General features: G+C 39.5%; 2 protein-coding genes across 2 annotated transcripts; one reads left to right on the plus strand and one right to left on the minus strand.

Moving 5' to 3' along the window:
• Positions 1-88: 88 nt before the first annotated feature.
• GCK72_016508 (uncharacterized protein) lies at positions 89-3,220 on the minus strand (the record flags this gene model as incomplete). Its single annotated transcript, XM_003095665.2, has 5 exons — positions 89-148; positions 737-1,414; positions 2,036-2,597; positions 2,992-3,109; positions 3,157-3,220. The coding sequence occupies 5 exons, from the start codon at positions 3,218-3,220 to the stop codon at positions 89-91; spliced, it is 1,482 nt and encodes a 493-aa protein (XP_003095713.2).
• Positions 3,221-3,757: 537 nt separating this feature from the next.
• Positions 3,758-6,159, plus strand: GCK72_016509 (uncharacterized protein; the record flags this gene model as incomplete). Its single annotated transcript, XM_053731538.1, has 5 exons — positions 3,758-3,813; positions 3,881-4,070; positions 4,780-5,122; positions 5,603-5,820; positions 5,935-6,159. 5 exons carry the CDS (start codon positions 3,758-3,760, stop codon positions 6,157-6,159), a joined length of 1,032 nt encoding a protein of 343 aa, XP_053580451.1.
• Positions 6,160-10,844: the final 4,685 nt, after the last annotated feature.

A 10,844-nucleotide genomic window follows, 5' to 3' on the forward strand; every position in this document is an offset into this window, starting at 1 on the left:
AAGGAAAGCGAAAAAATACAAAATTTGAAAATAATTTATAGAGGATCGAAGGATTGAAACAGTTAAAAATAAAATAACAGTGAGAATTTCAATATGTCTTCTTCTTCACAATTTCCGGACGCCAAACGATTGGATGCGATTCTTCGGTCTGAAATAAACATTTTTAATCGATTTTCAATCATTTTTAACAGAGTTGCAACGTGCCGGGCCGGGATAAAATCAGAATTTCTCCCCGGAGTTTCAGAACTGAAAAAATTCAACTTTTTTTCGAAAACTTTACGATTTTTCTGAAAAAAAATCTTAAAGGAGGGCACAACATTTCCAAATTTAGGATTTTTGACATGAATCAATTCAGGAAGCCAGGGAAAAGATAAATTCCTCTTGGTGTCATGTCTGAAAATGCGTCTGAAGCGAGTCATGAGACCTCAAAATGCCAAAAATAGCTCCTCGTCGTGCAATTTTTCAGTAGAAAATCTCCGCGTGAATGTTAATTTTTTTGAATTTCTTCTTGAAAATTTTCGAAAATATTCCTTTCACGAGGAGAATTTCTATTGAAATTTACTGAAAAATTTGCGAGCGATTTGTGGTATTTTGCGGTCTTATAACTCGTTTCAGACGCATTTTCAGACATGAAACCAAGAGGAATGTATCTTTTCCCTGGCCTCCGGAATCGATTCATATCAAAAATCTTAGAAATTTTTCTGAAAAAAATGCTTTTAAATTCCTTTTAACTCACCGCTGAATCATCCGGTTTGTACATTTTCACCGTCTTATCCGCTTCCGCCGTGATGAATCTGAGTCCAGTCTTATCGAAGCACGACGCATAGATTCCCGCCTCCGACTCGATCGATCCCGGCTGTGGTTTTGTTTGAATTTTCTGGAAACAGAATCCAGATCTCCAGTCCCAGAAGCAAAGAGATCCGTTGTCGGCGCCAGAAACCACAACACCATCGTCATTTGTGGATAATGTGTTAATAATCGCGTTGTGTCCAGAGAGATTCTGCATGAATTCTCCTTTCGGAAGTTTCCATTGCTTGATATTATCCGGAGACGCCGAGGCGAACATATTGAGTCTCGGATGAATAGTCAAGGCTCTCACTGATTTCTTATGATGAGTTAGAGTACACATAGATCGTCCAGTCGCCAAATCCCACATTCTAACAGTAGCATCGTGAGAAGCGGTGATAACTTGTGGGTCTACAGACTGGCAGACAACATCTGCGACCGTATTCGTGTGACCAGCGAAACAATGCACTTGAGCCTTAGTCCGCATGTCCCAAACACGGGCGGTGGAGTCACGAGCACAGGTTACAAGGACGTCGAGAGATGGATGCACGGAAAGAGCTTGAATTGCACTCAAATGTCCGTGGTAGTGACGGATGACTTTGTTGTATTCGAGATCCCAGCATTTTACCTGAAATTTTGACAATTTTCATTGGGAAAACCTCATTTTTAGCGAGTTTTAATGAATTTTTGAGCAATTTCAAGCTGGAAATGGTCATTTTATCAAAATTTTCTACAACTTTCATCCGAAAAATCAAATTTTTCGTTAGGAAAACCACATTTTCAGCAATTTTTACTGAATTTTGGAGCAATTTCAAGCCAGAAACCCGATTTTTCAGCTGGAAATGTCGATTTTAGACAACTTTCATCCGGAAAATCCAAGTTTTCGTGTTGAAATACCGATTTTCAGTCATTTCTTCTATATTTTTCTCTAGGTATCTTATTTCTTCCGGAAAACCAATTTTTATCATTTTCCAGATAAAATTGTTCGAAAATTCAGTAAAAATGGAAAAAAAAAAGACTGAAAATCGATATTTCCAGCTGAAAAATCGGGTTTTCAGCTTGAAATTAGAGAAAAATGTGAAAAAATGACTAAAAATCGGCATTTCAACACGGAAAAATGGATTTTCGACAATTTTTATCCGGAAAATTCAATTTTTCGTGTTGAAATACCGATTTTCACTCATTTTTTCTTTATTATTCTCTAATTTCATCCGGAGAATCTCAATTTTCAGCGATTTTCGATGTTTACCTGCTTGTCTTCCCCACCACTGAACAAGAACGGATGCCTCGGCGAGATCTTAACAGCTCTCACTGAACTAATATGTCCCGTCAACGATAACTTGAGACTTCCCGAAGCCAAATCCCAAATCTTGATAATCCGATCCGCACCGCCCGTAGCGAACCATTGATTCTGTGGCTCCACATCAACAGCTCTCACCCATCCAGTATGTCCGGAGATCACACGATAGAGCTCCCACGGTGCGTGCCATTTCGGTTTCATCATCATTGGCGCTTTTGATGGAAGAAGTGAGCGAGTTGTGTTATCCTCTGCCTTTGAATTACCGCCAAGTGGAACCAATGGCAGTAATTTTCCTTTTTGAGCAGATGTCTGTTGGTTCATAAGTTTTCCAGTACCATCTGTGATGGCTAACGTCGTTCCAGCTGCAGCGATCACTGATCCGGCACCCAGGCTTGGTGCAGAAGTGGGTAGAGCCAGCATCTCGTTTTCTTTAGCTTTCTTCGCTTCTTCCACTTTTTTAATGACATTTCCGTACTCGTGTGTTCGTTTTATCGATCGAATCAGGTTGTCGCTGGAAAATGTTTTGTTGAAATCAGCGGGAAATGTCGATTTTCGTCAATTTTCATCCGGAAAATCCATTTTTTCTTTTAGAAAATCTAATTTTTCGTGTAAAAATACCGATTTTCAGTCATTTTTTCTATATCTTTCTCTAATTTCATCCAGAAAATCTCAAGTTTCAGCGATTTTTACTGAATTTTAAAACAATTTCAACCTGAAAACCCGATTGTTCAGCTGAAAATGTCGAAAAATCCAATGAAACGATTTTCCGCATGAAATTAGAGGATTAGAAAAAAATATGGAAAAAAAATAACTGAAAATCGATATTTCCACACGAAAATGTGATGAAAATTGTCGAAAATCGATTATTTTCAATGAAAAAAGTGAAAAAAATCAAAAATATATACTTTTCTTCAGGCATTGGTGGTGGTTGTGCATAATCATGATAAAATAGATCTTGCGCTCTTTTCAATGATCTGAACACTTGATTTAGTAACGCTTTCTTATCGGCTTCTGGTCTGTCTTCTGTAAAAAAAAATTTTCGAAGTAAATTTTTTTTTTTGAAAACTCACCGACATCGTCGTCAGCTGGAGCCCCCGGGATTTGATCGTATGGATCCGATACTGTTGCGGACATTTTTGTCTGAAAAATAAAGAAAATCAATTAGAAAATGCAAAAATAGAGATTTCCATTCAAAAAAACCACCAGTTTTCGAATATAAAAGTGGGCGTGGCTTGGAACGCAAGCGCGCCGCACGCCTTTTCGCAATCCATCGCACGGTTGTTTAGAGAATTATTTTTCGGGCATTGAACAAGTTCAGATGAATAAAAAACGGAAAATGTAAAAATTGATAAATTTCAGTCAAAACTCATAGCAATAAAAAAAAAGAATTTTTTTAAAGCAAATTTAAATTTAAAAAAATCTTTATTAACCGAAAATGTTAAGAATTTCAGAAAAGGTGCCCAAAAACATTAAAAATTGTTTTAAAAGCATTGAAAGATGGAATCGCTCTGAAATTTTATGAAATTGAAGATTTTTCAGCCTTTTACCAATTTTTTTTGAAAAGTTTGATGCGCAGGTTATTGAGGTTACGGTACCAGCATTTTCAGAGATTTCAGTGATAATTTTGTTATTTTTCTCTTCAGATTCAGAATCATCTTTCCAGATTTCTAAATGCCTGTAGCAATCGACGTCGAGACAATCGGAAAATTCTCTCGCCTTGCGAAAAAGTAATTTTAAAACTCTTCCTGAAACAAAAATTCCTTTTTTCTTTCAATTTCAGTCCGAAATTTTCAGAGCGACAGTTCTAGACGCTCTTCCGCCTCGTTTGAATGAAAACAAAAACTTGTATGGAACATTGAGTGAAGAACTCGATTTGACACTTGGAAGTGAGGAATATAAGGAATCTTCCAGTACTGAAAATGATCTTGACCCGCTTCTCGATTATATATTGAAGACTTCGAAAGGAGGAGTCGCGTTGAAAGAGGTCTCGGAATCATTTTCTCTGAAAACTTGTAAACGGACCGACACCGGCCGCGTAACTCTCTTAAAACGCAAAATTATTGGCTGAAAAATATGCCGAAATGTAGTTTTCGGCGAGTTCTGTTGTTCGTTTATGACAATTTTTGCGTTTTTTGGCCGTTTTCGCGATTCTTGGCGTTTTTTGCGTTTTTTGGCCTATTGATCGATCGTTAAAGTTCCGAGGGCCGGGAAAAAGGCTAAAAACGCAAAAAAGGTCAGAAATGGCTAAAAACTCGAATAAACGCCGAAAATGGCCAATAAAAAACCGCAAAAATGACCAAAATCGACAAAATTGCCAAAAACCGTAAATGTGTCAAAAAACTAAAAAAAAAAGACCAAAAAGCGTAAAAACGCAAAAATGACCAACAACTTTTCCATTTTTGCACTTTTTGGCAATTTTTGTGTTTTTTCCCATGTTTTCGCTTTTTGGCTATTTTTGCGTTCATTTTGGCCTTTTTATGCGGTTTTTGGACTTTTTTTGCGTTTTTTGGACTTTTTTTCCCAGTCCGCAGCACCATAACATCTGCCATCCCGCCCGCAATATAGAACTCGCCGAGATCTACATTTTCGTATATTTTTCAGCTCATAATGTTGAGTTTTAGGCGAGTTACGCGCGGGCCTTGTTTACAAAAAAGATTTTCTCTAAAAACTTGTAATTTTTCGTAATTTTTCAGTCGATCGACGCAGAATTCATCACAACTCCCCGAATTCTCAATGCTCTCGCTCGCTCTGTCTACAATAACGGAAATCCGCTGGAAATCTACGCGTCTCGTCAACAAGATGTCATTTTTCTCTGTGAAAAAGAGAAGAATTCTGAAGAGAATTCTTCTATTTCATATCTTCACAAATTCAAACAATATATGACACTGGATGAGAATCAGAATCCGCATAAAATCCACGATAAGATTCAGAACAAATCGACGAATGTTGTGAATAAATTGACTCTGACTTCTGGAAATTCTGGAAATTTCAGCCTGAAAGTCGTTTATTCTTCGAAGGTGGATGCTGTTGATAGAGGTTAGGGTTTATATCAGAGTTGTACGGAATGCCATTTTTCAGTTTCCGGAATCCGGAACCGGAATGAGATTTTACATTTTCCGGAATTCGGAACCGGAATCAAATTTTCGAAATCCGGAATCGGAATGCCGAAAAAACCCGGAATTCCGGATTCCGGACAACTCTGGTTTTTATTAGCTCGTCACAGTTCTTACAACTGCGCTCCACCGCAAACGAGAGAGCATCGCCGAGAGACGCAGAGTTTTTCAGTTTTATTCTCGCGTCAACTCAGATTTTCACAGTTTTTGACCAATTTTCGCTGTTTTTCATAAATATTTCCAAAAAACAGTTGAACAAAAGCGAAAATCGGTCGAAAACTGAAAATCTGAGTTGGCGCGAGAATAAAACTGAAAAACTCTGCGTCTCTCGCCGATACTCTCTCGTTTGCGGCAGAGCGTGGTTGTAAGAACTGCGCCGAGCTAATACAAAAATTTCTTTCAGATGGTAACCTTCTCGAACTGAAAACCACCGCTTTGGGTCACAATAAATGGGTGGAGAAGCAGAGTCTTCGTCATTATCTGCAGGCGTTTCTTGCTAACGTGCCTTACGTCATTTACGGTCGCCGTACCAATATTCAGGAGCAAAATATTCATAAGGCACGTGCTATTAACACGACACGCTTCTTACAGCCGCGCTCTACCGAAGTCGAAGAGAGTTGTGTGCGAAATTGAGAGACTCAGAGAAAAAGAGACATTTTTCAAGAGGATTTTGGTGGAGCGGAGTTGTAAGAAGCGTACCGTGCTAATAATTCCCTTTATCAATTATAAATTTAGGTCGACACAATTCCAACCTCCAGCATTCCCAATTATCGCGTAAATTGGAAAAAGGAGACGTGCTTCGAGAAGTTGTTCAACATTCTTCAGAAAATCGAGTCGAAACTGGAATTCGACGAAGACGTGATGGTGGTGAAGGTGACAAAAGATGGAATGGAATGTGAAGAAAACGGAGAAGAATGTTATGAACTTGTTAACCCGCTATTTTTGAATCACTTTGAATGAAAAATTTGTCGATTTTTGTTACTTATTGTGCTTTTTGCGAGTTTCAATCTCGATTTAATCTATTTTTTACATGGCCGTGGAACTCGCTTCAAACGCAATATTATGTGCTTAAAAATATACCAAAATGTAGATCTCGACGAGTTTTATATCCGTGGCCTACTACGGGCCGGATGGCTATTCGTTAATGAGCCACGTTTCAGAATTGAATGGCTGTTTTGTTAATTTTCGCGTTTTTTGGCACTTCTTTCCGGCCCGCGGCTCATTAACGGATATCCATCACGCCCCTAGTTGGTCAGGGACATAGAACTCGCTGAGGTCTACATTTTGGTTTATTTTTCAGCTCATAAAACTCAGTTTGAAGCTAGTTACGCGCCGGCCTGGATGACAAATATGATTTTTTTAGTCTCAATGCAAACTCGCTCCAACGCACATTTTTGGCGCGCTATTCGAATGAAAATCCTCTCGTCTCATTTCTGCGGGAAAACAATGCGTACAACATTTCTTGTGGTTTCGAAACGTTTCCCCTGTTGTACGACTCCTTAAAATTATTTTTTTCCGAACAATTTGTCCAAAAAATCAACTAAATACTCGATAATCTTCGTAATTTGCTTCACAGTTTCCAATTTTCGTTTATATTTCGCAACTTTTTGCAAAAACTAATTTTGTATTTCCAGATGTTCTTCTCAAAGGCTAGCAAAGCCGCAGTCGAATGGGCGAAAGGTGCAAAGTGAGTTATCGATTTTATTTGATTTCCATTTTTCAAAAAAAAACACTTTTTTCATTTTTTCAGAGTTCCATTCAAAGAGTTCGCACAAACTCTCGAAAAAATCGAAGATTTGTCTGGAAAGAAGAAAATCGACGAGCTCGGTCAATTCTTCACAAAAGTTCTCGATTTTTCTCCGGAAGATCTGACAGCGTGCGTCTACATGTCAGTGAATCAGTTGGGTCCGTCATATGAGGGTCTGGAACTCGGAATTGCTGAACATTCATTGATTAAGGTAATTAATTAAAGAGTTGATATTGTAGTGACTTTGAGCCAAATTTGAGTGAGTTTGACGCAAATTTGAGTGATTTTGAGCCAAATTTGAGTGATTTTCAGTCAATTTTAACTGTTTTTTAGTCAATTTTGAGTGATTTTCAGTCAAATTTGAGTGATTTTCAGTCAATTTGCAATAATCTATTGATTCCAGGCAGTCGCACAAGCCACCGGAAGAGAAATCAACAAAATCAAAGAGGATCTTCGTATAAAAGGAGATCTCGGAACAGTCGCCCAGCAATCTCGTCAGAATCAGAAGACACTGATTCAACCGAAACCTCTAACCATCCCAATTGTCTTCAATAAACTCGTCAAAATTGCGAAAATCAACGGAAAAGAGGCGACGACGACGAAAATCAGTGAAATCAAGGGATTGCTGAGCTCTTGTCAGGGAATCGAGGCTCGATTTTTAGTTCGAATGCTCGCCGGAAAAATGAGAATTGGTCTGGGAGAGCAGAGTGTGTTATCGGCTCTCGGACATGCTTTAACTCTTGCGAAACTCGCTGAAACTAACAAAAAAGTCAGTGGAGATAAGTTGGACGCTCTGAAGGATACTAATGTGAAGCGAGTCAAAACCGCGTACTGGTAAGCTTAAAATCAGAGAAATTCAACTTTTTTTCGAAAATTTTTACATTTTCGAGCTTAAAATGCAGATTTTTGAGCTCGAAATACTCATTTTTGAGCTTAAAATGCTCATTTTCGAGCTTGAAATGTCTATTTTGAGCTTAAATTGCTATTTTCAGTGAATGCCCCAACTACGACCGTCTAATCCAAGTGGCCCTCACCGAAGGCATCGATGCGCTCGTCGAAAAGTGCAAACTCACTCCGGGAATCCCACTGAAGCCAATGCTGGCTCATCCAACCAAAGGAATCGACGAGATTATGCGCCGATTCCGTAACCAGACGATGACGTGCGAGTGGAAGTATGACGGAGAGCGTGGACAGATTCATAAGCGAGACGACGGACAAATCTTCATCTACAGTCGGAATCAGGAGAACAACACGACGAAATATCCGGATATTATAGAGAAAATCTCGGCGTGCATCGGTGAAGGCGTCGAATCGTTCATTGTCGATGCGGAGGTTGTGGCGATTGACGAGGCTGGAGTGATCCTTCCATTCCAAGTGTTATCAACGCGAAAACGAAAGAATGCGACGGATGATAATGGTGTGAAAGTGGGAGTTTTCTTATTCGATCTTCTGTATTTCAACGGGAAGCCACTGGTCCGTGAGCCACTTCGAAAACGGAGAGAATTGCTCCGTTCCAACTTCAAAAAGATCGATGGAAGCTTCTATTTTGCCACTTCTGTCGACACTATGGACACAGATGAGATCAACTCTTTCTTCGACGAGGCGATTCAGAACAAATGCGAAGGTTTGATGATCAAGACACTGGACACCGAGGCCACTTATGAGATCTCTCGTCGCTCGAAAAGTTGGCTGAAAATGAAAAAAGATTATGTGGATGGTATTGGAGATACGCTGGATTTGGTTGTGATGGGCGCTTATGTTGGGAATGGAAAACGGACTGGTGTCTATGGAGGATATCTGTTGGGGTGTTATAATCCGTCGACAGAGGAGTATGAGAGTGTTTGCAAGATTGGCACCGGGTTCTCGGATGAGGATCTTGCTGAGCAATTCAAGATTCTTCAAGAGAAAAAGATCGAGAAAGCGCCGATGTACTATCAATTTGATCCCACTTTGAAGCCAGATGATATCTTCGCTCCACACCTTGTATTCGAAATCAAGTGCGCCGATATCACCATCTCACCACGCCATAAAGCGGCCAGTGGTCTTACTGAAGACGGAAAAGGGATTTCCCTCAGATTCCCACGATTCTTGAGAATTCGTGACGATAAGAATGCGGACGACGCGACGTCGTCGGAGCAGGTTCTCGAGATGTATAGAAGTCAGGAGATTTTTGCGAATCAGAAGATTGAGGCGGATGATGGAGAGGAGGAGGACGATGATGATGTTGGAGAAGGTGAAGAGAAGGATGAAGAGGAGGAGGATTTGAACAAGACGAATGCGTCGGAAGGAAGTTCCAAAGAGAATCCCGTGGAGAAGAAAGCGACTCCGAAGAAGGAGGAGAAGGTAATCAATGAATTGATTTTACAGGAACAAGCTCCTCCCATTTTTGCGATTTTGGTGCCAAATTTGAGTGATTTTGAGCCAAATTTGAGCTATTTTAAGCCCACTTTGAGGTATTTTGAACGAAATTTTAGTGATTTTGAGCCAAATTTTTGAGTGATTTTAAGCCAAATTTGAGCTATTTTAAGCCAAATTTGAGCTATTTCAAGCCAAATGTGAGGTATTTTAAACGAAATTTGAGCTGTTTTGAGCCGAATTTGAGTGATTTTAAGCTAAACGTGAGGAATTTTGAGCCAAATTTGAGTAATTTTAAGCCAAATTCGAGTGATTTTAACCCAAATTTGATCGATCTGAAGCCAAATTTGATCGATTTTAAGCGAAATTTGAGTGATTTTTGCCAAATTTGAGGGATTTTTAGCCAAATTTGAGCTATTTTGAGCCTTCGAAATCCTCCTAAAAACCCCTAAATTCATCTATTTTTCCAGAAATCTCCTGTAAAATCGTCTCCAGTGAAGAAATCTCCAGTGGAACAGTCGCCAGCGAAAAAAGATGCTGAAAAATCAAAATCTCCATTGAAAAGCACTCCAGTCGAGAAGAAAAAAACGGTGGCCAGCATTTTCTCGTCATCGAAAAAGAGTGTGAAGAAGGAGGAATCACCAATAAAGAATAAGAAGAAGAACGAGTTCTCCTCCGAGTCGGATTCAGAAGATTCAGAAGACGATGCGTTCGCGAAGAAGGCGCAACCGAAGAAGAAGCGATCCCGTGTGGCGATCGACTCGGATTCCGAATAATTTTACTCATTTTACTTTGAATACGATATTGCTACACACTTTTTGTACTATGTTTCTCGCCCCTTTTTACGAGTAAATGACTCACGAATCGCCTTTGTCTCCTGACGCACCCATCCATATATGTATTCAGTGTGTAGATGTGTTGTACTTCTTGTTTCTGATTTATTCAGAACTTTGAGTTGTGTCTCTATTTCAGGCGCGGTCATTGTTTTGTTGAAATGGACGGAGACTTCTGGAGACGAGAAAGAAGTGTGCCCTTCCTCTTCTTCAGAGAGCATCCGCTTCGCCGAAATTCGATTTGAAGACCCAAAAGAGAGAGAGAAAAGGCAAAAAGCACACACCGATGTGCCATCATGTTTTCATAGCTATGGGTCTTGCAGCGACTGGTGACTGTAATTTTCTGAGTTTTTGTAAAAAATGAGACCATCAACTACCGTATGTAGTTTTGCAGTTCGATTACAGTAATCCCACTGCAAATAATTCGTAAATATGGTGAATGCAATCGCGCTCCATTGATAATTGTGATATTTGGCAAGAGCGCTCTACTGATAACCTGGATTTATTTTTTTCTTTTGATCGCTATTTTCATAATAGTTTACGAAAAAAACTATGAAAATTTGCGAAAATAGGTCAAAAAACGGTGAAAATCTGGGCGCGAGAAAAAACTCTTTCTTAGTTCTTAGAGTCGCGTTGCGTGCGCGTCGCGGTTTATTTGGAAAGATACGACAAGTAAAGGTAAGACACCATGCCAACCGTTGTGCGACGGA

This window comes from Caenorhabditis remanei, chromosome V, assembly GCF_010183535.1.
Source record: "Caenorhabditis remanei strain PX506 chromosome V, whole genome shotgun sequence".
Classification (NCBI taxonomy): domain Eukaryota; kingdom Metazoa; phylum Nematoda; class Chromadorea; order Rhabditida; family Rhabditidae; genus Caenorhabditis; species Caenorhabditis remanei.